Source organism: Scatophagus argus, chromosome 10, assembly GCF_020382885.2.
Source record: "Scatophagus argus isolate fScaArg1 chromosome 10, fScaArg1.pri, whole genome shotgun sequence".
Lineage (NCBI taxonomy): Eukaryota > Metazoa > Chordata > Actinopteri > Scatophagidae > Scatophagus > Scatophagus argus.
Window position 1 is genome coordinate 21,631,671 of NC_058502.1, and position 26,904 is coordinate 21,658,574.

The 26,904-nt window shown below is 39.9% G+C and overlaps 3 protein-coding genes across 5 annotated transcripts in view; 2 read left to right on the top strand and 1 right to left on the bottom strand.

Annotated features, from left to right (window-relative positions):
* The window catches only part of vps8 (VPS8 subunit of CORVET complex), a 40,354-nt gene extending 21,746 nt beyond the window's left edge, over positions 1–18,608 (bottom strand). The window contains exons 1-15 of one of the 3 annotated variants that reach the window (XM_046401149.1): positions 18,456–18,608; positions 16,190–16,258; positions 15,563–15,693; positions 13,939–14,035; positions 13,242–13,274; positions 13,037–13,091; positions 5,852–5,976; positions 4,870–4,956; positions 4,126–4,193; positions 3,515–3,668; positions 3,349–3,408; positions 2,779–2,886; positions 2,379–2,459; positions 1,259–1,360; positions 23–97 (exon numbers count right to left, since the gene is read on the bottom strand). In XM_046401149.1, the coding sequence (XP_046257105.1) occupies positions 23–97; positions 1,259–1,360; positions 2,379–2,459; positions 2,779–2,886; positions 3,349–3,408; positions 3,515–3,668; positions 4,126–4,193; positions 4,870–4,956; positions 5,852–5,976; positions 13,037–13,091; positions 13,242–13,274; positions 13,939–14,035; positions 15,563–15,693; positions 16,190–16,258; positions 18,456–18,527 (1,317 nt within the window). In that variant the 5' untranslated portion in view covers positions 18,528–18,608. Of the gene's footprint in view, positions 1–22; positions 98–1,189; positions 1,361–2,378; positions 2,460–2,778; positions 2,887–3,348; positions 3,409–3,514; positions 3,669–4,125; positions 4,194–4,869; positions 4,957–5,851; positions 5,977–13,036; positions 13,092–13,241; positions 13,275–13,938; positions 14,036–15,562; positions 15,694–16,189; positions 16,259–18,455 lie in introns of all 3 variants that reach the window. The other 2 variants (XM_046401146.1, XM_046401147.1) reach the window with 2 other exon arrangements.
* On the top strand, positions 7,921–11,843 carry LOC124065623 (DELTA-sagatoxin-Srs1a-like). Its single transcript, XM_046401150.1, has 3 exons — positions 7,921–8,037; positions 10,553–10,642; positions 11,196–11,843. Exons 2-3 carry the CDS (start codon positions 10,575–10,577, stop codon positions 11,620–11,622), a joined length of 495 nt encoding a protein of 164 aa, XP_046257106.1. The 5' UTR covers positions 7,921–8,037; positions 10,553–10,574; the 3' UTR covers positions 11,623–11,843.
* Positions 18,609–20,080: 1,472 nt separating the features above from the next.
* LOC124066319 (zinc finger protein ZIC 4-like) lies at positions 20,081–26,715 on the top strand. The gene is made up of 2 exons (XM_046402590.1): positions 20,081–21,372; positions 23,772–26,715. Exons 1-2 carry the CDS (start codon positions 20,850–20,852, stop codon positions 24,401–24,403), a joined length of 1,155 nt encoding a protein of 384 aa, XP_046258546.1. The 5' UTR covers positions 20,081–20,849; the 3' UTR covers positions 24,404–26,715.
* The last annotated feature ends 189 nt before the right edge of the window (positions 26,716–26,904 follow it).

Below are 26,904 nucleotides of genomic sequence, written 5' to 3' on the forward strand. Positions count from 1 at the left end.
GACAACACATACAACACAGTACCTTGGTGCCCAAATAGACAATCTGTCCTGCGTAGCTCGAGACTGACTGGTAGCAGGCCTTTTCTCCCACTAAAGCCTGGAACACAGACGCAGTGTTAGACACACATACACAGAGGACCATTAAACTGCATTATCTTTTTTGGGCTTTTGTGGCCTTTATAAGACAGGACAGCTGAAGAGAGGCAGGTTGGAATTGAACCTGTGCTGCAGATAGCTTTGCCAGCTGTTACTTCAACTAGCTAGCTGTGCAGTCCCACAATGTCACTGGTCTCTGCAGACAACACTGTAAAAACCCAGACATATATCATCCCTGTTAACAATAGTTATCCTTCTTAAACCTGTTTGGAATCCATGGGAACCTGTGTGTGTTATCTGGGTTCCCAAATGTTAGATCCTTGTCCAATAAGTCATTTGGCATAACAAATTAATCATGGCAGATAATTTCAGTTTCCATGTAGAGGATGACAATGCAAATGTTTCCTTTAAAACTTTAAATGCCATTTTTACCAGGCTCCTGGACTCCCTTATATACATTACATATTTCTGCAGACTAATTTTCAAATTCCATTTCAGCACTAGTCCTGCGCATGTCTGTTGTTATGAGGTTCATCACTGTGTCAAACTCATGACACTATAAAGGATGTAGCTACATGAGCTAAGGATCACTTTGTAAAACTGTAGGTCAACACGGTTTGTTTGCAATTGACGAATTCTGTTTTTATTTACATTTTACACAGTATCCCAAATTTATTTTTATTTTTTATATTACACCAGCCAGCTCTACTGAGCTGTGTTATTCTTCCCTGTAATACTGAATTATTTACAACCACCAACAGCATAACTGGTTGAATTTATATCCCACTTTTCTCCATCTCAATCTCCTCTTGAAATTTTGACATCTGAATTCTTCTAAGCTCCAACAGGCCTTCATTATCAATAAACTCCTTTCCGCTGGTAGCATCCCAAGTCACCTGAAGGCTGACATCGTTCAACTGCTTGTGAATTTTCTTTATTTTTATGTTTTTTTAAATTTGGCCTTTTTTAACTATTGTAAAACAGCAGCTTTAAAGTGAAGACTGAATTGTCATTTTAAACTTGCCCTCTCCCCCAGACCCAGTGAAAGTGAAGTGTGAACTCTGAGCCTGTTCCCCATTGGTTAATCCCTCACCAGAGCCTGGGAAACATTCCCTCCAGTGGCCAGCGATTTGAAATGTCGGCTGTTATAGACCAATTGCACCTGCTCCAAGTCCAGAGTCTCCAAAACCTCTTGACTGGGCCGATCCACAACGTGCAGCTTTTCGTGGCTGTCTACCAGGACCAGCGTACGACTGTTAATCCACTGCAGAGACAAGGAGACAAGAGAAGAACAAGTCATGCACTTTGCACTACAGCAAGCAAAGATAATCTTCTTTATTCACACATTAGCCATCACTCTGAAGGATATACTAAGTATGCATGACAACGTATACCAGCAATCACGTTAACCAAATATTTCTGAAGGGAGAGCTATGGACTGGAGGCCCTGGAGCACACCTGTGCCCACTAGAGGTGGAGAAGGAGCACATTCTGCAGGATTTCCTCCTGGTGAAGTCAGAGCTTGCAGGATCAGTTAATCCTGCACTCAAAGAATCTTGTCCAACATCCAATCCCTATGAACCAGGAGGAAGTTCTGAGTTCAGGCTAGGTAGAGCAGTACCACGAAGTTCAGTTTAATTTCTTGTAAATAGTTTGCTCAGGTTTTAATTGTAATTGTCTAATTTTGCAAAATAGCATTGCCCATATTTCCCCGTTTAGTCACAATGGCCTCTGTGTTTCGATGCCCTGTCCATTTTTTCTCTCAGTGCCCTTGCGTGGTTCTGTATATTAAATATCATTGTGATGAAGTTGCTTTTGAAAATGAAATGCTATATCTCATTCTAATTAAAAAAGAAAATTAAAACATAATAAATTATGGGGGGGGGATATGAATATATGGTCACAGTCACATTGGTGTGGTGTTTCACTGCCGTGGGAGCTAATAATTCACAAAGTATGTAGTTCAACTAACTGGAGTGTTTACTGTTTGGTTCCTGTTCATATGTAAGTAAAACAGTTCTGTTGGAGAGAATCAAGATATTTGGATATCGTAATAAGACAAACATGCCCATTTCACTGGCTAAAGACTTGTGCTTTTATGTCATTTTCCTGACTCTTTCCATTATTTCATCAACACTACACTGTACACTGGGATTACTTCCATAAGCAAAACTGAAGTCTCAGACATTTGCTGATTACACATTGGGACAGTTCTGAACCTGTCTGTGAGTGTGTAAGGGGAGGCACTGGATGCAACCCAGCGACTTGAATGAGGTACTTACACTCAAGCTAATGATGTCACAGCTGAGGTGAAGCTGTCTTTGTTTGATGACATGGATGGTCCCAGTCTCCTCCTTCTTGACCTGAATCACAAAGTGGTGCAGAGGACAACATTCAGACACTACAGCTGTGCTTACTGATTTTTGCTCTCAGAATGCAGTGCTGAGGTAGTTCAACATGCAGATATCTGGGAAATACTACATTAAAAAGCAGTACGATTCTAATGTGTGTACCGGGACAGCGCTCACCTATAACTAACTGGCTAAAGACAGCAATGCACTTTCATGAATCTCTGTGGCATGCAAAGAGATTAAAATGGAAAGTATGTGGCAACAAATAAATGCACACAATGGCTACTGTGTATTTTTCTATTTTGAAGTTACGAGAGAGTTGAGCAGATACCAGGAGGAAGTGGACTGTATCCCCCTTGCAAAAAGCCAGGATGGGATTGACCGTCTTCTGAACAGGAACAAACTGCCAGGCCAGCTGAGGAACACTGGACGGGTCAGACTGGTCAAAGAGAACGAATAACATCACGCCAGGAATTAGTTCTAAGGTAAGAAGGTGTGCTGTACATTTGGTTAAGCGCACTGTGAGGCATTTTAGTGATTTGTTTCTGCTTTTCAATACAGCACTTTGCACTTGATGGCAGTGTCACTACAGGGAATCTGTTACATGACATAAACTCAGCTGGAAGTAGCACAATCTATTGGTAAAAATCATATTGAAAAGTACTGTGAAGTTACAGTGAAGTGGAGGGAGTTGTTACAAGAGAGGTTTGTGAAATTTTGTACTTTTCCCTAGAAATGCTGGTCAGTAGGACTTCAAGAGTATTTAATTCATCAGCTTCATTGCTAGCATGTGACAACCCCTAGTCACTGTGCAATTCAGTAACTAACACAGAGTTAACATTGTCATTGGATCAATACATAGGCTCATTAACCAGATGAACAAGCACACACAAATACAGACCTTGCTGTAGGGAAAAGTCATCCAGACTTTCAGCGATGGCTTCAGTCCAATGACCAGAATCTGGTGAAAAACAATCAAAAGTCTATCACAAATGTACACAAAGTTGAGTGGATATTCAGAAAATGGAGTGTGCACTGTGAACGGAGCTCTGTGTGCGTTTGTGTACCTTAGTGAGAGAGGCCATGGCCAACAGGCAGTAGTGTGTGATGGGATGGTCTCTGAAGTCTGGAGGAGCATGCAAAGGTTCAACGTAGCAGACCTCCCCTTTAGAGCCGCTGAAGAGGCATCGAGAGTCACACGAGCGCATCCCCATCACCCTCCTGGAAACAAAGAGGAAAGGATACCATAGAGAATAGCAGGGAATAACAGACAAAACAAGAGGAAAGTATAAAGATAATAAAGGGTAGAGGACAAGTAAAGTAAAACAAAATCTGCATAGCAGGACCACATCTTTTTCTCTTACCAGCATTGCTCATAGTCCGAATGACTTTCACTGTGGCAACAAGTAACGTTACTTTAAGAGATACATTATGTTACCCAAGTAGTGAAAAAAAAGCTTCAAGTTTTCAGATAACTGACTATTTTTTCCAATTATTATATTTTATAACCCTTAGTCCTACAATTTTAGCAAAATATGTGAGACAATCGCCTCTAACTGCAGGCTCTCATCGACCCCAAGGCCACACGACGGGTTATTAATCTCTCAGGGGTGGTGGACAGAGACTGCCGGATGTCAGAGGTATTTCACTGACTATAATTCAAAGCAGAGTAACTCACCTGAAAGCCAACTCGAAAACTGATCCTCCACTGTCATTGCACACTGCAAGAGTTGGATCATCTGTGAACTAGAGTCACAAACACAGGGAAATAACTACAGTTACCACCTTGTGGTTGTATGCCTTCATGCACCAGTCAAGCTACAGTTTCTATCCATGTCTGTCCAGACTTGTATCATATCTGTAGTTACTGAGAGAGAACTCAAAAACAACAGTCACCTGAAGCTCAGTATCATCAAACCAATGAACTTGTGGTGGACTACAATGTTTCAAATATGGATGCTGCTGCAAAGAAGCAACTGATTCTAAAATGTAGATGCTTAAAACAGATCTTCAACTGGACCCCACAGAAAATCTATAAAATCAGCTCAGTTTCAAGGTGGACACCCAAGATTGGCTTCACCAATTCAGTATGTGACCAAATGCGACATAAGGTCACAACCTGCCTTTCTGTTCCTGAGTTATGGTGTTGAATTTATGGACAGAAACCTTAATGATGTCACAGTGAAGTTGACCTTTGGGATATAAAATGCCATCACTTCATCATGTTATCCAAATTTGTGTAAAATTTTGTTATAATTTGAATATGGATTCTTGAGTTATGGCTAAAAATGGACAGTGTCCTTTGACTACCAAAATCTACTCAGTTCATCCCTGACCAATTTCTGAGCATGAATGACTAATTCTTTAGTTGTTGTTGTGTATGGGGAAAGGTGTGTGTTTGGGTAAGTGTATGTGTATATACCTTCACATGCAGTATAGCTGTCCCTGGAGGGTGAGCATCATTGATAGTTCTCAGGAGCTTCCCATTGGCAAGATCCCACATCGTTATCTAATCATGCATTTAGACAAATAGGTGCAATGGGAAAGGTTGTTCAGGATTTTAGGAACAAAATGTAAATACAGTTCTCTGTACCACATTATATAATCAGTTACAGTCGATCAACTTCAATCACTGAGATAAATGCTGCTGTTAAGTTTGTAATATTGACCGATGCAGTATTGTTGTTTAACTGACTGAGAAGGAATCAATGATTTTTTGTAAATAAACTATTACTTTTTTGAAAATTAAACCAGTTCATTCTCACATACAGACCATGGATTTGGTCTGATTTGATTTGATTTTTGGTTTGGCTTTGTACATGTTACATAACCTATTTAATTCATGTGCATTTAAAATCCAGAGGAAATGCTGTCCAGTGTTTTGATTCAACCGAAAATGATCCAAAATCAACCTGAGGAGCACACCAAGAGAGCTCCATCTATATTCCTAATAATCTACACAGTTACAATTCAACGGTGGACAAAATGATGGGGGTTTTTATGTAAATGTTGCACATCAGTGATTTTGACAACAACCTGAGATTTCCGTTACAACTACTCCTACTCATCAGAAGAAGCCCTGTTGTAAAAATACACATTTGTTTTAAGGTACTTCTCCCTGTGTATAAACCCCTCCATGGCTGTTTTGTGATGCGTAATTCATTATTGTTGTTTGCTGTCCTTTGCAATTATTTTATAATGTATTGACTGTCTGGTTTTGACTTAAAAGGTGCTTATATAAAAACTTATGACTATTATTATCATTAGTGTTGTTGTTGCTGTTTAACTTTAACCAGCTGTTGTTCATTAGTGTCCCATTTCCACTCTTTTTTAACTTCTTAAAGGTCTAATCATCACCCAGTCAACATGCCTGTGACTGCATATGTGTATGTCTGAGGACATACTTGTCCTTTGGCGAACCCGCAGAGAAGTCTTGAGCAGTCGTGGTTGATGCTGAGGGCTGAGACAGCTCCAAACTCGGCCCCAGTTGCTTTGGTGCCCAGACAGAGCCTCAGAGCCTGGTTGGTATCTGGAGAGAAGGGTGAAGAGGACATTTAACTGCTGAAGTAGGGATACAGCCTTTAGAAAAGGTGTGGATGGTGAAAGAAGCTCAGTTAAAAAGATAAACTTAACGATTTCCCAGTCGTCAAGTCAACAGACAGCACATCAATACAAAACATATCACACTGGCACCAAATGAAGAGCTTGGAATGCAGTAAAAACTGCTAATTGCAAATAACCAAATCAAGCAACAACGCATGCACCAAAGTAGCTCAGCCAAACCAAAATGGACATGAGCGGTGATGTCTCAGAGCCAGCTGAAGCTGAACACAAAATGAATGGGGATGTCCATACCTTTTCCTGTCCAGGCATCATTATGTCAGCAATATAAAGAGACACAGGTCAGCCCCAGTCAGACCCCAGTCAAAATATACAGTACTATAAAACATAAAACATGACAAGAATATTTTACATCTACAGTCACCTTTGCAAATGACTTGTGCATTCTTTTAGCTAACTTCATCTTTCATTTAAACAAGGTCCGTAGGAGGTTTTTGTTGGTCATATGTGACTTCTTCTGAATATGGATCTTTAATTGAATATTTTTAGAGACAGAGGCACAGTTCTAGGTTGGATGAAGAAGCAGTTTTTTTTTGTTGTTGTTTTATTTGGATTTGTGATCATGTCTGTGTTTGTATGTTTGCTGTATTTTTGTTTTTGTTTGACTTATGCCTTTTGTTGAATGCCGTTTATGTATGGTGGATTAACGTGCTGGAATATTTGGTTTGTTGTTAGTTACTGTGTCTGAGTAATTTCATGAATGACGGGTCATGTAAATGAAACCCAATAAGTAAAGCTGTCAAAGTGTGTGTACATACGGCACTTCCTGTTTTGTTATCTAAATGTAGTTCATTGAAGATGTAGTTTTTGATATGACTGAAAGAGAACAATTCCAGCCACAACTGATCAGAAAAATACAATTGTTAATACACAATTTATCAATTGAATTTTAAACGTCCCTCCCTTCTTCACTTCCATGTAAATCGTTTGTACAAAACATTTAACTGTTGTGGCGATTATTGTGGAAGCTTTTCCACTAAACAAATTCATGCCGTACCATAACCATTAATAGTAAGAATACAATATTACTGAAACCAGTAACAATTTTTACTAGTGTACAGTGTAGTTGAAGCCATGATAACTGTAGTGGTTGGCAGCAGCAGTACCAATAAAAGCCTTAATGTTTTTATGAGACTTTCTATCAGCAGTCATATCAGTCGTATGAGCTGTATTTGCATTAGCAGTAATCAGAGATTGGAATAAAGAAAGTGCCGGAGCCCTAAAGCAGCAGTAATGTACATTCTACCACCATGACTCACTTCTACGACCACCTGCTATAAACATAAAGGCCAGACAAACCACAACATTTTATATCTTAAGCAATTTAATACGTTTAAACAAGCACGAGTTGAATTCAGTGCACCGATATGTAGCCAAAGACCACATTGATCAAATCACTCGTATCGCTGTGACACAGAGAGAGAACATACAGTGATGTCTGTGTTTTTACACACAGCAAAGACCATGTATTTTTTTTGAACAGTGCTCGTTCAATCACTGCATGCTGATATTTTTATAGCTGTCTTGACTCTTGCTTTCCAAATGGTTGTCATTTACTGCAGCTACTGTTCACTTCGCCTCATTTCATGGTCGGCGAATTAATTTTCATTTTAATGTTACCCTGTGAACATAGCTGAGTCTTAACCCTCCTGACGTCCGCCCTGGACAAATAATAGATACCCGTAAAAGGTACAAACAATGGCATACATTGATGTAATCAGCCAGATCCAATCCTGTCATGGTGATAAGGTGTTGGCAAGGTCCGGGAACAGAAGGGGTAGCTGATACTGGGCAGGAGATAAGGAGGGAGTCAACTGGTGCCTAAAGGTCCTGATTACCTGAGTCAATAAAACCCAGTGAGTGAGCAGACTGAGTGCAATGTGACTTGACCATCACATCCAGACTGAGACCTGAACCAACATCAAACCACTTGTTTTGGCTTCTCCTGAATTCTGCACATCACAGAAAGGTAAGTACTCCTATATTATTCACATAATGTCTTTGTTTTTGTGATACCAGCTCATGTTTACTAACACATGCTAATGCTGCTACTGTTTAAAACATCATGAGATTCATTTCCGCATGGACGTGATTCGTTTCAGTCAAATGAAAAAATTAAAATATAAAGCCGCTGATCTAAACATAACACAACCAAGTCAACACAACTAAGCTATCAGTAATATCAATCAATTGCCTTAATAATAACACATGTAAACATACAACACAACATAAACAAAGGAAAGGCCAAACAAACACAGAGATATGGCAACTAATGATCGACACAACAACTCATAAAATTAATGAAAACTAAGCTGCCATCAAATCAGGCACCTCCTTTATAAAATGGGTTTCCAATTAGTGTTTATCTTAAGTTAAAAGTAGTTATTTATAAAACCCTCTTTTTACATGGAAATGATCTTATCTCTAAGCAAAGTCTAGACTTGATGTAAGTGATTTTCCTGTGGGTTATGTTGGGGTATTGCAGTCCAGGTCTGTGGTGAACTTTGCGTGAGCTTTATGAACAATGTGAAAGGAATGATCAGTTAGAGGTGTGAGAAAACATCAGACCTACAGTCTTTGTTTTTGAACTCACTGCATCACGTAATCTGTCTTTCTGTCCCATATCATTTACTGCGCCAGAGACATGACGAACTGAGTGTTTGGCTTTGTGTGCCAGCCCACTGAATAATACAAGTTGCCTGGCTTCAATCTCCTCTGGTCTCCTCATAATCTTGTCTTTCCAAAAAGTTTGATTTGTCTTTTGGTTCATGGCTGTTCCTGACCAAGCCCTCATGTGTACCACCACTAGATAAGATAAACATACCACGTGGAACATGTTCATGTCTGACGCTCTCACAGAGGGAGACTCAAGTATACCTAAAAATATAAATTTCCTCAGGAAACCAAGAAAATGGGATCTGGCTTCAACTGAGAGCCTGGACAGCCTGTTATGGATATCAGTACTACCAGTAGGGTAGGGGAAGTACAGCAGCAGAGCACATAATAAATAAAAAAATAAAAAAAGATATGATTAACTTGATCCAATTTGAAGTATCATACGAAGAAGCAGACCATTTTCTGTTTCCAATTATCTCTGACTTAAGATTTCTATATGTTAACAAAAATCATATTGTTTTTAGTGACCCAGTCATGGACAGATTAATTCACACCATATATACTATATATATATATAAAAAAAAAAGTAACGAACATCTTACCACTACAACAACAGGGATGGCAGAATATTCTAAATACACAAACAGCTTTGCAGTTATAACAGCTTCCACTCTTCTGGGAAGGCTTTCCACAAGGTTTTGGAGTGTTTCTGTGGGATCTTTTGCCCATTCATGCAGCAGACCAATAGTGAGGTCAGGCACTGAACTGGACTAAAAGACCTGGCTCACAATCTCTGTTCCAGTTCACCCCAAAGGTGTTGGATGGGGTTGAGGTCAGGGCTCTGCGTGGGCCAGTCAAGTTCTTCCACACCAAACTCATCCAGCCATGTCTTTATGGAGCTTTGCTTTGTGCACTGGGGTACAGTCATGCTGGAATAGAAAAGGACCTTCCCCAAACTGTTGGGTTGAAAGCATAGCATTGTCCAAAATGTCTCGGTATGAAAAGTATTAATATTTCCCTTCACTGGGAGGAAGAGATTCTTTTGTCTATATAGCTTACTGTTTTCTAAGTCATGACAATTTGACATTAGCACATTTGATTAACTTTATAATATCAATATCAGATATATATAGCCCTGGTCAGATTATGACTCACAATGAACCTTGCTACATGTGGGTGTGCTACATGGAAGGGAACTCTTGATTTTATGTCCATCTCCACTCTAGTCAGCTCTGTTACATTAATGATATAGTATTGAAATTTAGTGACAGTTTTTTATAAGGTCTGTTTCATCTGATCAAACTCTCATCTTTGTCACAGAAATACAGTTGTTTGTGCATTCAGATGCCATTTCAAAATTCGCTATAACAAATTAATGATGAGTAAGTAAATACATGTCTACCTGAAAGAACAGACGGCCCTACTGACTTTTGAACTCGGCAAACCGGTAATAATATTAATGGCTAATTTTTCAGTTAGCTGGCGGGGTGTGCACTGACTCACTGCCAGGTTTGATTGGCACACAACCATAAATACTTGGTATCAGTTCCATCTGTGCTTTTCCACTCAGTGGATTTAAGAGCACTTAAGTAACCAGATTACAGTCGGATTATTCCTATGAGTAAAGGGAGAGGTCCCAGGTAGACTTCCCCTGGAAAACGCTGATTTCTCTACCAGAACAACTCAGATCTTAGTGTTTTGTCTCAGAATAAATCAATGTTTTTTTTTAAAGGTCAGAGTTCAGTGGCTATGACACTCTGATATCAATAAGCTAGAAGTTAGAAGTTAGAAGACTGACTGACTTTGGCTGTGTTTCAGGCTTGCTGCTGAAATATCTCAAATGGTTCTGTCTTGTCTCTTGTTCACAGCCAGTCTGCACATCTCATCACAATGCCTCATCGCCACTGCTATGTCGAGATTAACAACAACTCTGGCTGCTACATGCTCGCCAATCCAAGGTCAGGTGTTGCTTTTGTGCTTGTCTTTTTCTGAAGGGAGTGAGAGAGACTCATCAATGGTGTTTATGGAATAGGAACATTCACCTACATTGAAATCTGTTTGTGGCCATATAGACGGAAGAGTAATTAAAGCCAGCAAAAACTGTGTCACTGTACATGGCCATGCTAGTAACAACATATAAAAATAGTTTTCCCATTTTGATGTAAAAGAACTTGTCTGGCTTCAACCTTATCCACAGCACTGGGATAAAATGAAACAATGGTGGCCAAACCCCTTAAGGCACCTGTATGTTGTGTACGTTATCACATCACACATGCATGGAACATTCAGCTGTCCCCATAATTTTGGCCATGTAGTTTATTTTGTAATGAGCATGGGACATTATTGCAGACTCGTTATGCAATTGGACTGTTTTGACCACTTGTGGATGCATTTGCATGCCTGTAGAAAGACACAGAAAGCCCAGCTTTATAAAAAGCTTTGCAATGTAAAAATTGTACAATCTCTGGTCTGATTTTAAACTAGTCTGACATGTTGTGTCCCTGTGTTCAGGGTGTTCACAGAGAGTGGATACTGTGAGGTGCCACTGCCACCCATGGTAGGTCCCTGCTCCGCTGCCAACGCAATGTTCAACAAGACCGCTGGCGCTGCAACCGGAGCCGTCGGAGTCTTCACCTACGACCTCTTCAACGCCGCCCTGAATGACTACAGCCACGTCATGGCTGTCATGTACTCCGTACCTTATGACCGAAACCTCTACTCCAACTGGTTTGCTGTGGGGATCTTTGAAAGGGGAAATAACTGTGATTACAACCTTTATGATATTATGTATAATGGAAGTGAAATTAATTTTACAAGAGCAAAGGCAGATGGCTCCTGCATTTCTTATGAGGGCGATTATGTTATCATCAGTGCCTCCATGTCAGATGCAGGTGAAGCAGTCCTGAGGGTGGACATCACTGATACCGGCATGTATTAAGAAAGAAGAAGAAAGATTCTATTGTTGTTATGTAAGCCATGTGTGACGATCTGAGTCATTTTAATAAAACATTTCAATATATGTGAAAAGTTGTTCACTGGATGAAGCGGTGCACGTTAATCAATATAATTAATATATGGGTGCATGTAACTGTACGCCAAATATTGGTTATTTCAAATGTGCTTTTCATAACTTACACCTAAATACAAATAAAAAAAAAACTAGACTTTCCTGTGTTCATAAAAACATGTCTTTTTTTGTCCATGTACAAAAAAAGTCCATGTATAAACAAGATTCAGTTAGACAGTTATTTAATTTGCTATTATTATTTTGTCACAAACAGAGAGGTGAGGTAACTGCAGATGCAGAGAGACGAACAACTATTCACACTCAAATTAAAGTCACCAGCTAACCTAACCTGCACGTCTTTGCACTGTGAGATGTAAGCCACACTTCCTCTATGAAATCTATGGAACAAGACAAGTGTCTAAGACAGGCCTGGGCATTTTACGGCCCGCGGGCCACATAAGGCCCTTTGGGCATCCCTGTTGGGCCCGCGGTATGTCAGTCATTAACACAAATGAGCAAGTATTTATGCTGTGCATGCAATACAACTGTGTTGCTTTTATTTTGAAAAGCCTGGCATTTTTATTATTTTCGTGTGGATGCATGTATCTGCGTCTGTCGGCATTAATCGCCCAGCCCTGGTCTAAGAGGACTCCTTTGAATTTCACAACGTGGTTTTTAGGTTTGGTAGGGAGTCGTGTTGTGTCTTACCCTAATGATACAGCGAGTCAGTGTGTTTAGATGTGTACAACAAGGACAGATACAGAAAGGTACCTGAGTGTTCACGCTGCCTATAGTAAACAAGAGTTAGTACATAAGTGTGTGTGTATCGTGTAGGGAGGGAAACTTTCACTTCACTTACTCAGTTTGACTTGTTTTGCAGCCATACATGCACTGGTCATTCTTTTAAAGATACACAGAGCAGCGCAGGGGAGAAACATGTGGAGTGAGGATAAAGATACACGAATGATGACAACTCATTTAGTTACTGTAAGTACAGCAAAAGCTCCCCAGCCAAGAGTAAGTTATGCATGTGGTCCATCTCAAACCAATTCCAACTCAAACCAAAGAGTTGCCAAAGCAACAACCAAAATCCAGGTGTTGGAGGACTTCATTCTGATTCGAGGTCGTTGCTGACAAGTCTAATATAAGTCACAAGTTATTTCAGTCATAGATCATTAAAGCCACATGGGGCACAATTTGGACATTTCTGACTTTGCTGCCCCCTAGAGTTAGTATTAAAGAAGTCCTTGTTGCAGACAACACATCTTCCACCGTGCATACAGCAGAGCTATCCAGCTTCACACCAGTGTGTGCATATGAAGAGGGAAATCAAGTTTAAACTCACCAAAGACCAGAGCCAGACCATGAGATGTTCCCACAGCAATGACACCCGACATTGTCTGAACACAAAAACACACAGGAAAAGCTAAAGAACACAGGCACAACAGCATCAAACAGCCTCAACCCTTCTGTCTCCATCAACACTCATATAATCAAAGACATCATCTCTTTGTTGAGGTGAATTAATAACTGAATAAACTGATACTCACTATAGCAGTTGGCAATCCAGCATCCACCTTGTCCTGAGGGAAAGATATATATGTTTTTATTGTGCTCGAATACAACTTGAATGCATTAGTCTGCTGGAGGAAAATGCATAATTATTAGGGTGAGACAATCAAATACAGACTTCTGAAATCAGTTAAGAATAAAGCCTGCAGAAGAACTAATGTACAAACACAAAATTACTGATGATCATCTTTGCAAAAAAAAAAAAAAAAAAAAAAGAACAAAACAAAACAACAACAACAAAAAACCCAAATGCTGTCACTGACTGCTCACTGCTGTTTGGACTAAGTGTTTTCACTTGAGTAAGTCAAAAACAAACATGAATTATGTGATCAGGTGTAATTAAAATCAAACTTTGCTTCACATCTTGTGACACTAATGACACCTGAGAGCCTTTCTGAGACTTTAAACTGACTTTAACAATGACTTCGTCATCACATTCTCACAACAACGATGACAGAAAACTTGTATTTGATAGGCCTGTCAGGACTTAACTGACTTATCATATGGGAAATGAACTGAAGAAATTACGCTGAGAGGCATTGTGCTGTCATTTGTGGTTTCTCTGTTTCTGTCCTCTTGTCTGCTGTCTGTGCCAAGTAGCTGAAATTTATTTAAGTGCAATTTTTGTTAAGATAGCCTGAAAGTCTATTTTATGTAAGTGTGCCTTAGTCTTACGGCAGCAGAGACGATCTGCGCAGATATGCCCTTCAGCAGGCTGTGTCGAAGAACAGACCCATGAACTGTGGGATTCAGGTCCACTGTCCTCCTCTTTCTTCACGCGTGTACATGTCCACACACAGATCCGCAAGTACACAGATCACACACACACGCACACGCGCGCGCGCACACACACACACACACACACACAAAGAAGACATTTTCAATTATGTTACCTTGTACATGCAAAGACAAGAGAAGGTACACATCAAAAGCCAAAAGTGTCTGTTTGGCTGGGGGCCACTTCTTCACAGGAATAGTTTATGATTAGAATGTGTGTTTGCGCCGGCTAACACTTTAATTGGTAAAGCAGCATCTGTCGTCAGTTAGCGTCTTGGACTTCCTGTCCAGAACACTACATACCATACACGTGTCCAGCTTTGCACTATTGACCAGTCACAGACTGGTCCACAGTGAACCTTTGTTCACTTGAAGCTCTATACCACATATATTATCACCTTAAGCTTACAGTATTTTAACCTGAATGACTTACAAATGCTTAAAATCCAATTTCTAAAAAATTCTATAGTGCCGTTTTCTTTTACGTATGTATGAAAGGTCTGAATAAAGGGTTTTTGCATGATATAGTCTCACTTGTCTTTCAGATGCATAGAACAGTGTAATGGTATTGTAACTGAGCATCCAGGGTTCTACCAACAAATAACTTAATAAGGAAACAGCACAGTTCAAACATACCATTTTAAGCACTGTTATGTATTTTTGCATTTGTCGTGTTCAAAAATAAACCAAAAACAGGATTTAATCATCAACTATAGTGGATCAAAACATATCAGTTGGAATTAATCTACAGATGCTCCAGTTCAACATGCGAACAAACTTTATGGATGTCAGTTTCTGAGCGAACAAAATGTGGCCTGCAACAGATTAGGTAAGCCTTGCGTTTAGTCTAGTTACTGAATTTTGAATTTGATGGCAAGAGAGAAATCAAGACTGTAGTCACAGGAGAAATTTTTGATGATGTGGTGAAGAGCTTAGCAGCATTTTGAACTATTTGTAAGTGGAATGTTTTACTAAGACAGGTGAAGCTAGCATTATAACCATCTCCATCTCAGCTTTGGGTCTGAGTTTCATAATGTCCCTCAGCTTGAAAAAACAAACAAGCAAAAACTGGCCAAAAGTGACACTAGATTTTGATTTCGTAGCAGGATTTAACAGAAGAATAAAGTGAATCTACCTCAGACTTACTAGTGCCAAAAATAAATACTTCAGTTAGGGTGCAACTGATCACAAAACCCAGAGATTGGATCATTTTTCAGGTCACTGTAAAAATATATTTAAACTAACTGACGAATGTCCAACTTTAGCTCTGAAGTAGCCACCTCTCTCTTTCTGTCTGTTGTCATCATTCTGTTACATCACTAACTTCAGCAGATTACTTCATTAAGTTGTAGGGAATTATCTGCCATCGAACTTCTTACATAGTGCAGGCACTTCTGTAAAACTACTTTTTTCTGCTATATTTTGAAACTTAAACAAAATGTTAAACTGAATAGAATCTGCAAAACAGTGATAGGAAATGCATTATCTGCCTCAGTGTGTGTGTGTGTGTGTGTGTTCATGCCGTTTGAGGTGTACTGGGTCTCCGCTGTCAGAGCTGGCCAGAGAGGAGGTGTCACAGGAGTGAGCATCCATGTTGTCTGTGTTCAGCATGCAGGTGTCCTCCAATACAAAAGGTTCCTCCTCATCTTCCAGCTGCAGACGCACAGGACAGCAAAACAAACACACCTCTACTATAAGGCTCTCCGACATCAATACAAAACAAGTACTTCCTGTTGGTCTTGTCATTGACACATTAAAACGAGTAACAGTTAATGTCACAGATTAAATTGTGCTCAATTTTGATTTCTGAGTGTTTAAACTTTAAACTAATGTATTGGGTAAGTATTCAGTATGGGGAAGACCTGAGAGGGAAAGTGGAACATCTCTAATTTTATCTACTGTCATTACAGAAAGACACAAAGCAGTTCAAGATGTAGAGCAAAAAAAAAAAAAAAAAAAAAATCAAGTCCAAATTTGTCCAAAGTTCTTCAAACTATCAGAATCAGAATCAGAATTCCTTGCACATGCAGTATTCCCGACCAACTAGTTGGATTATCAATGCACAAGAATAAAAACTTTCATAAAGTTCTTGTTGTATCACTGTGTGTAATGCAGAAATGTGTGGTAGAGTAGTCAACATGTACTTCACCTCATTGAGGATGCTCTCCAGTGTGGGAGGTGTGTCCACTTGGGGAATGTCAAACTCCTTATCGTCAATCTGAAAATCAAAGTAGGACAAATACACACAGGGTTAGAAAACTGACTGCCAACATGTCCTGTTTGTGTTTCAATTAACCCTATGAATAAACCTGTGCTGTGCAGAATTACTTTAGAACCTGCATGTCAATGATTATGCACCAAGAATTACTGACATAATCAAGGGCCAAGGGTGAGAAAGAAGTGTGACACGAACTCCAGTCTCCTGTGTATGACGTGCTCCCTCTTCAGATTGTATTGCTCTTTACACTACCATCCATCTATCCATTTTCTTCCACTTATTCGGTAGCAGCAGACTAAGTAGGGTATTCCAGATGTCCCTCTCTTCGGCACCATTTTCCAGCCCCTCCTGATAATCCTGAGGTGTTCCCAGACCACATGAGATATTCTTCCAGTGAGTTCTAGTACTCCCTCGGGTCTCCTCCCAGCTGGACCCCCCAGCACTCCGGAATACACTTTCCTAGGGAGACTGAGCAGTGTCATATCCTAACAGTTGGAGCACAGCCTACAGTCTTCCTGAAAATGGGAGTCACACCTCTGGTGTGCGACTCTACAGATACTGGCCCCAACTTCAGTACACCAAGCCCTGCTTTGTCTTCCTCAGTTGTCGAACAGTTTGCCAGAACCCTTGGGCCAACCAAAAACCGTATACATGGCCTCCCTGAACTCCTCCCATCTGAGCTTCTGCTTCCACAAACACTGCAGCACCTGCCTGCCTAAAGCCTTTCAGGCAGAAATCCAGCTGTTGCTGTGAGCAGCCCAAAGCACTGCATGGTGTGCAATAACCATGCGGTTTAACCAACAGCTTGATGTGTCACCATGTAAGTACTCACTACACAGATTTTAACAAATTTGTGCTCAAAATTAGAGAGAAATGAGAATTTGTGTTCATAGAAAAAAAGCTTTAGATCTTTTACATTAAAGAAAATAAAAACAAATTAGAGCAAAAAGTGTTGCTTTCATGTTTTTATATTTCTGTATAAACACCATGTATGCATGGTCCATCTGTAACACAGTCCTGATCCGAATCCCGAATATCAAAATACCTAACTTTTCCTTGCTTTTTTGTTTTGCCATTTCATTGCCCAAGTAACTAAGCACCCTTACATGCCACAAGAATGTATCAGTGATTTCAGACTTAAATTTACACTTGATTACTTACTATACACTTGACTAGATTCGACGTAGCAAACTTACACTTGGTCAAATATACGATGTCTCACTGTTGGCTGGATAGCAATAAGGAGGTGGTAATGTTCCCAAAGGTTTTTGATAACTGTCAAACACACCACAAGAACTTCTGCACTTAAGAGATTTTGTTACAACAATACCAATTCTGCTAGCTTCTGCTAGGGTTACCTATCATATATCCATAACTAACATGGATGTCAATTAAGCACAGTTTGACGACAGAAATGCAAGAAGAATTTACAAAACATCCCAAGGTTTTAAGGAGGAGAAACGCGGTTACCGTGTTAGTCCTAGTCCATTTAGACTTGCAAGATTTTTATTTGAAGAGTAATTCACAACGGGAAGTGACGGCACATGAACGCACCACAGCCGGCAATTTACACCATCATGTTTACTCTCCATTTTCTGAAAATGACTGGGGGAAAACCCATTATAACCTGGCAGTCTGGACACAGCGTATACTACATTTCTTGTTTTAAAAAAATGTTTACGCTACATTTTGACAGCGCTAAGCATGAGCTGCGTAGTACATAATAGCAGATCACGTGATAACGTGCTACCTTCAAGGCAGTGTAATTGACTGGTCTGCTAATGCGTTGACACAGTCACAAAACTCAGCCTTACATAGTAACATTACACATTTCACCTGAAGCTAGGGTCTAGCGTCTCGCTTGCTATAATTCATTAACATGACAGCACAGAAATTTCACTACATGTATCCAAGTAGTCTTCCTTTCAGTTGCCAGCTTCGACAGAATATACGCGCAGCTGGGCCTATTTTGGGACCTGTCATGAGATAACGTTAGTTCGTCATTAACAAAAAAAAGAACATGTTTATTCAAAACATGGAAAAGTTTCGTATGAGATCAGAATTTAGAGCAGCCGCTGTGCAGTACCACTTCTCATAGTGTATCATCGCCGGAAAGACAGCAGACTGCTGCGGTTGTTTTCCATTTTCCATTTTGTTAGCCGTCATACCATTAGTATAAGTATAATAAGTCTCTCACCGCATCTACCTCCATCAGGTTGAGCTGGGAGGAAGCAGAAAGTAAGCTGTTTGCATCTGGAGAATCCGTCATCTCTCAGTTGATATGGACTGAGAACTCGCCTCAGCGCTACCTTTGACGGGAACTACATTAATTACACTTTCCGGTTGAATCTTTTCAAAATAAAGGTTACAAATATACTCAAATTGGCCGAAACCCGTATTTTTAAATTTTTAAACAAAGCAAAACAAACAAATGTAACATGCATGTGTAATTCAACAGCACAAAGCAAACAATAAGCACAAAAGTACATTAAAATCAATTTAAAAAAAAATGATGTCCCTAAAAATGTTGTAAAACTGTAAATTTTTAACATTTATACATTTTTTATTAAGATTTCAATGATGGGTTGAGGGATATTTGTGAAAGGTATTGCTAGTATAAAAGCATTGTATAAAACTTAACAGTATGTCAAATGGATGGTGAAAAGAAATTACAATTATGACAATTAACAATTATGATCCACATGAATATCTAATTAAAATTTAGACAACTGCTGTCCTGGCACTTATTTCCTCATATTTTTATTATTAATGCCTCAGACTACATCTACATTTTGTACTCCATTTACACCAATTTTTGGAAAATACCAAGTGACCAATCTGCTGTCAGTGGCAGAAAGTGAGTACAATTAGGCTTACATAACTTCTGTTCTTAAATAAAGTTTTGAGGTACTTGTACTTTACTTGAGTATTTCCATTTTCTGCTCCTTTGTACTTCTACTCCACTACAATTCAGACACAAATATTGTTATTTTTACTTTGGGGGTTTAGGTTATTATCAACAAATAAATGAATGTAATGTGTAATATTATAGCTTAAGATAAAATGTTATTGATCTCTGAGGGGACATTCACAAGATACCCAGTAGATAATCTACATAAAGTAGCTTAACCACCTTTAGCAGCTTCATCTTAAAGTGATGAACACATCTGAGCCTGTCATTGGTGGCAAAAACATGCACTTTTATTGGACATACATACTTTGATGGGATTACACTGAAGCTCATTTCATGGCTGTCAGCTGCAGCAGGCTCATTCAATGGTGGACCAGTTTCAAAAACCATTGTCCCCATTTGTCACTTAGACACAAAAACATGAGAAAATAGCATCATTTTTAAATTTAACTAACTTAATGGACATAAAAATCAACACATTCATTGATAAGAAAAATAATTATTAGTCGCAGCCCATAGCAGCTTTAATACTTTTTATAGATTTTTAATATTTTTTTTTTTAACCGTAATTTGCAATAATCCTATATGTGTATATATGAGGATCAGATTTGACTCCTCCTCCCCCAAGTGTTGCCTCCATGGTCAAGGCCTTGCTAAAAACATTACATTATATATAATATTATATGCATAAATTCAATATCAAATAATATAATATCATAAATATTGTAAATGTCATGATTTAACTTATGAAATCATTGCATCTTTTCTTACAAATGAATTTAGGTATTTTTATTTATATTCATTATTTTTTCTTTCTTTCAAAAGTGGCCCTACAACTCTGCTTTATAATGAAATTCAACAGTCATATAATATTTTGCCCAGGTCTCCAGACTGTAACCAGTCAGTTGCATTTTGACACCAGCTTTATTGACAAAGCAACTAAATAACCACACACACCTGTAGAGAACACTGCAGTTCAAGGCAGTCTGCTACACTGCAGATCACCTGGCTATTAATTTGTACCATTATTAAATGTATTATATTCACTTTCTTTCATCATCTGGGGTTCTGGACAACAGTGGCATTTTAAGACAGGGAGGTTCATCAGACAGAAACAATTCTTTGTGAGATTATACTGTAGATTTAGCACTGATTTTAGTGTTTTCAAGGAACCTAATGTCACACAAATACCTGCCTATACATTTGACATTTAGTTTTCATATTTTGTCATATCCATGAAATACTGGGTTTATTGGGTTGACAGCTTATGTTATCCACATGAACAAAGTGACAGAGTGCAATCACTGAAGGTGAATTTGTTTACGTTTGTGTTTTGCCATAACTTTGTGGTCTGGTAAAATAAGAAAGGAAATGAAGGAATGGAGAAGGGAAGGAGACAAGGATGCCACTACACAGTGTTGGGTCGCGGCCTGCTCTATTCCTTCGACTCTGTTCACCTCCATTCACACAGTAAATAAAAGCATGGAGGCTCAGACTCTCGGGATCTAACACCGAACAGCGGGGGGTAAAGACACTGCCGCATGCGCTCTCCCTTTCACCAAAACACACAGGAAGCAAGCGGGACAGCGTCGAACGCTTTGCCACTTGGATTGAACTCATTTTACGTGGAAGAGAGGATTGTACTTGGTGACAGGAGCGGGGCAGCCCGCCGTGCTGAGCATGAAGCGGGCGGCTGTAGTGGCCAGGCACAATGGCCTCGTCTCTCCGCTGGGGAACAACAACTCCGGGGCTTCGAGCATCGTTTCACCGCCCCAGCCGAAAGCCACTAGTATCTCTGCTTCTGCCGACAGCGGTATAGGCGGTGGGATGGACGGCCTGTTGGATTTCTCCAAAGGCCCCACCGTCAAAACCGAGCTGGTTTGCAAATGGATTGACCGAACTTCTTCGAGACAGAGGCTTGGGCGGACGGCGACATCCGTCTGCGACCAAACTTTCAGCTCCATGCACGAGCTGGTGGACCACGTCACCACCGAGCATGTAGCAGCGGGGCTCGAGACCCTCAGTCATGTCTGCATGTGGGACGAGTGTATGCGCGGCGGGAAGGCATTTAAAGCCAAATACAAACTCATCAACCACATTCGCGTGCACACCGGGGAGAAGCCTTTTTCATGCGCATTTCCCAACTGCGGCAAGATGTTCGCACGCTCCGAGAACCTCAAGATCCACACGCGCACGCACACAGGTAGGGTTTTATGATTCCGTGACTACACACAGAGCGCCGTGATACACTCATTATAACCTGTTAATCAGCGTCATCCGTCAGCACATCAGCCTCCTGACAGAGACGGAGAATAAAGAGGTTAACAGATTGTTCCCTGTCTGATATGGAATCCCCTCCATGTTTACGTAGGCTCAGTTCAGTACTGATTCACGACCGCCCTTCATTGCTCCCTTGTTTCCTAGAGGGATCCTGCATCTCAGGAGTCATGCAAGGTGACAGGAAGCAGCTGGGTTATGTGAAGGGGGAACAGGATGAGTACAGAATCAAATTGTTTAGATGTTCAAACTGGAATTGTTCAAATGGCTGCTATAATCGTTGTAACCCCCAGTCTGAGTACAAAATATAATTGAAGGAATTGTATTTTTTCACCTAATTACCCAGCATCAGACAGTCACAAAGACCTATTTTTGAAAAACGAGTTTATTTGTAAATAAACAAATTTATTAAAAAGTGTTGCTCCGTTTATATCACTGAGACTGTTGGTGTACCAGGTGCGGCTTGCTACATACACACCTTGTATGAAGGGTTTGTAAACTGTAATTAATGGTTTTATCAGAGTGATGTCCTAATGCTTTGTGGGTTGAGTATCAGTCGTGTCAGTTTGTGAACAGACCCCGATGATGTCTTTTATTATTTTTGGGTTGGCAACCCAACAGTACCTGGATGGTATCAAATACAGGTCCCTGAACAATGTAGTGATCACATGCTTAGTATCTTTTTCTAATTCTGCCAAGACACCCCACCAGAAGCCATTAATCAGCAGGGACAACTGAAGACTTGTTGCAGAATTATTATCAGCAAATGCAAGCAACTCACTCACTTGAATTGTTGCTTTATTAGAAAGTGAGAAATGTTACAAACTAAAGAGACGAGGCAAGTGCAGTTGTTGTAGTCTTAAACCGATCTGTAAACCAGCACTAAATTATTTACTGTATTTAATTAGTTACAATATATAAACCCTTTGTAGAAAGTGGCAACATTTACCCTCATGTAAATGTGAGGGCAAAACACTTTCTGCACCTCAACAGGTCCCCAAAAGTGAGGAGGCTGAATCAGCACTGCTGGTTTACACTGCATTAGCTTTAGCTAATATACTGCCAGTGGACTATGCTTGTCTGAATGTATTTTAGTTCTGTTGGATGCCTGTGAGGTCATGAAATAATGCAGTGTTTAAGGTAGATCAAAATTAATGTTACTATTTCTCAAACACAAAACCACAGGCATCGACGACAGTACAGCATCACTTTTAATGTATATATAAATTTAAAAAAAAGATTTTGCCTCAGTACTGCACTGTAGATCCACGTCCAACATACAGTTCCTCTCTTTACTCGACACTTCTGTGTCTAAGAAAGGCGTTAATCTGTAGGCTCTCCTCTTCAGTTGCATGTGGAGTCCATCTTCTAATACATCTCCCTTGCAAATCACCACATTTCCAAAAGGATATCGTGAAAAGAAAAGAAATATTTAGAAATCATTACATATTACATGTAACCGACTTATTTTTATAGTGTGGCTTGTATGCAGCACAGTGTTTTTGTACGTTTTTAGTGTTGTTTATATTCCTTATGTATTTATAACTCTTGTTTTTGTTACAGATTCAGAAGAGCACCCCAAAATGCCATAATGAATTTGATTGAATTCATGTATTTTTCTCAGTTAATCAATTTAATATATTAATTAATGTTCAAGGTTAAACTGTCTGTTGACTGCAGGAGGGCCAATTAATGTAGAGAGGATGCTTTTGTAATGTAGAGCTCCACTCAGTTCTGTTGAACTGGTATTTTTGATTTTCCAACTTACAGACATGCCATCTGTTATCACATATTTTCAGCATATAAAGAGAAGAGCAAAATATGGCAAACCTCTTTGTATCCTTCATACTATCCCTACTTTTATCACCTGTTATCTACAGATTATATTTGAAAAGAAGGCAAAAGGGAACGTGTTTTGAACATTTTCCACAATGACGGGCAGAAATATACAATAACAAGAAGATTTTTTTTTAACTCCAGTCCTGTGTTTAGGATTTACAAGGGATCACAATATTCATTATTATGTTTTCATAAATGTATAAGCACCTGAAAATAAGAATGTTTTTGTTTGTTAAGATTGAGCCTTTTATCTACAAAGGCAGCTGCTCCTCTTCCATGGAGTCTGCCATATTTCTATAGTAGCCCAGAACCTTTGTGCATTTTTTAGCTCTCACCATAGGAGAGGGTGAGACGAGGGATGTTCAGTTGGCTGCATGTCGCAACCACTACAACCTTTAAAGAAAGATGTGTATGTAGTAGTACTGGTGGAGGAAATTTAGTTAAGTGTTCCTTCGGCCATCGCTGATTGTGGTGTTTGTGTTGCAGGTGAGAAGCCGTTCCAGTGTGAGTTTTGCGAGCGCCGCTTTGCCAACAGCAGCGATAGGAAGAAGCACTCACAGGTCCACACAGCCTCAAAGCCCTACGACTGCAAGGCCATGGGCTGCACCAAGTCCTACACCCACCCCAGCTCCCTGCGCAAACACATGAAGGTTCACATCAAGTCATCACCTACCTCTGAACCCCAGGATGCGTACGACTCCATCGCTCATCAACTCCAACAACCTCATCAGGCTCTCATCGAGCCCCTTGACCTTAAAATTAACCGCCTCTCTCCGTCGCTTGCCAACAAAAACGCTCATTTTCCTCTTCTGTCCAATAACGAATTGGATATCAGCTCAGCCAGTGAAGTGGACCACAAGCTGCTGCTGCGGAGTTCATCTCCCATGGCGATGCCGTTGGATCTCTCTCTGTCAGGCCTGAAGAGTCAGCTGTCCCAGAAGCAGCAAAGTGGCAGGACCCCACGCAGGAGCCAGCGTTCAGTCAACCCAGCCTTACCTCAGTTGTCTAACATTAAGGAGTGGTATGTCTGTACCAGGACTACAGCACCACACTTTCCTCTACTTCACCCAGACCACATCAAATCAGAACCTAGTGATGATGAGGAGTACGTCACGTAGGATGGACGGACTGGTGAATTTGGACGTGAAGAACACACGTCATATATTGTCAGAGTCAGGTCAGGCCTGGAGATGCTCTGTGGAATCATAGTAATTTTTCAGAACCAGCAGTTTTATGGTTCATTGGCCCTTCTAAGATGGAGAAAGTTGTGATCAGATTGGAGGTTTTACTCCATCTCAGATACAAAATTCAGCTTGGACATCGTCCCAGTGTGTGGACCAAAAGCAATGGCTTACACATTGCCAGAAGGGGCAAGAGGAATTCCATCGTTATAGTTATAAAACAAAATGTTTGGCACGAAACTGAAAGCTGTCTAATCAGTGTTAGCAACCTAACCTGAACTAACAAAGGGGATAACATTGTGCAAATGGACCAGGGAATGTTGGTGACTGCTCTGCCTGCTGTTAAGAGGGTGTGTGTACATGAAGACCTCTCTAGAGAGACAGATTATTGACCAGTTTATCTAAGAGCTCCAGCTAGATGAAGCAATTTCAAGGGCTAATTTGACACTGATGGAAAGTGGTTCATGTTAACCTGAGCTCACGGTAGCACTGTCCACATTGTAACACAGCAGAGCCAAAACAGCAGGCATACAATGTGGGCCTGTCAAAGGTCCACTGTGTAGGATTTAGGGGCAAGAAACTGAATATAACTTTCAGAATTGTTTTTTCATTAGTGTATAATCACCTGAAACTAAGAATGCTTGTGTTTTTGTTACATTAGAAGCCTTCTGTATCCCCAGAGTGAGTGGATCCTCTTCCACGGAGTGTGACACGTTTGTACAGAAGCCCAGAATCGACGAACCAAACACTGGCTCTGCAGAGGGCCTTACTCGTTTTTAGTGGCCACTGCAAGAGGAGGGTGAGATGAGAGGTATTCAGTTGGTTGCAATCTGTAACCTCACCACTAGATGCCACTAAATCCTACACACTGAACCTTTAAGGTCTCAGTATGCTTTAAACAAACTAGTTTGTACAGTGTCAGAAAGTGATAAAAACTGATAATGCTGTCAGAAATGGGGGTTTGAAATGCTGTTTGGTGGTCCAACAAGCACTTTGTTTGAAGAAAACTGAGGCCTTTACTAACAAACCATTATTAGTAATAACTTGTTGAAAAGTGTTTCATGTGGTCACGGTCTTATCCAATGCGTCTGCAGTTTGGAAGACAGTGGGACTCATCTTGCTTTGTACTGCTCATCAAGTGTCTCTTACCCTCATCAACTCTATGGACCTGTCAGTAGGTTTTTTTTTGACCTGCATCTGTTTACACTCCATTTGCAATTTAGTCAAGAAGGTTACCAAAATTACCATATATGTCATACCCATTTCCCTTCAACATGAAAATGTGTATTAAATGAAGACATCTAGTATTATCCCTTCCCTTATCAAATGGTGCAGCCATAAAAAGAGGCGTCATGGATTTGAATATTTACTCATTGTAAAGCTTCCTTTGTAAGTGAATCAACGAAACGAGCAGAATGTATTGTGTCAGACTGTTGTACAACTTGAAAACATCTGTTTGAATTTACTGCGTTGAGAACACTTTTAATGGCTCACAAGTGACTTTTACCAATGTACATTATTGGTCATTTCAAGATGCATTTGAACCTAGGACATAAGAAAACCCACCTGAAAGAATATTGTTTAAAAGCACGGAAGCCTATTAGCTAAGAGTGTGAGTTTAAAAAAAAGATCCTGTAAGTCTTTAGAATGAAAAACTTCAAATAATTCCTCAATTCCCAAAAGTACTTCCTTTCAAAATACTTCCCTAACATCTCAAAATAGTGACTTAGTATCTCAAAATAAAAATCATAATCATCACTTGGAGAACGTTTCTCATTGTTCTCAGATACTAAGTCTTAATCCTGAGATACTATATCATTATTCCAATATACTGTATCATGACTTAGAGGATCTTTTTTTTTCACCACATTGAGAGAAAGGGGCTGTCATGGAAATGTACACTAACACTAACAAATGCTGTTTTAAGGGAAGATTACGGTATGTTACAAACCAGGGAGCAGGTGTATTAATGATGGTACATTCAAAAACCATGCATACAACATTTCCCACACATTAAGTGGTATTTGTAAAAGGACCTAAATGCATACTTCATACCTGTCGTAGTCTACACACAGTTTTAGCTGAGATAGCTGCAGGTGTTAGTATAAGGGGGACATGAAATATAAGGTAAGAGATGTAACCTTAGAGTGAAACCTTGTTTGTCCACTGATTGTTATTATGTTGCAGTCTATACTGTGTTCTGTAAAATGTCACTCAGAGACACATTTATAAAGTTAATTTTAAATTATGAGTGATGAATCGTGAAGCACTTTGTAAGTCCTGTTTCAACATGAGTTCTACAGAATAATCATTGACCGTCCGTGGGATTCAACAGTGATGAGTGAGATGGTTTAGAGGTAGGCCTACATGTGATGAATTAGCGATGTGGGTGCTATAAATAGCCTCAGCCGTGCATAATGAGAGCTGGTCTGGTGCTG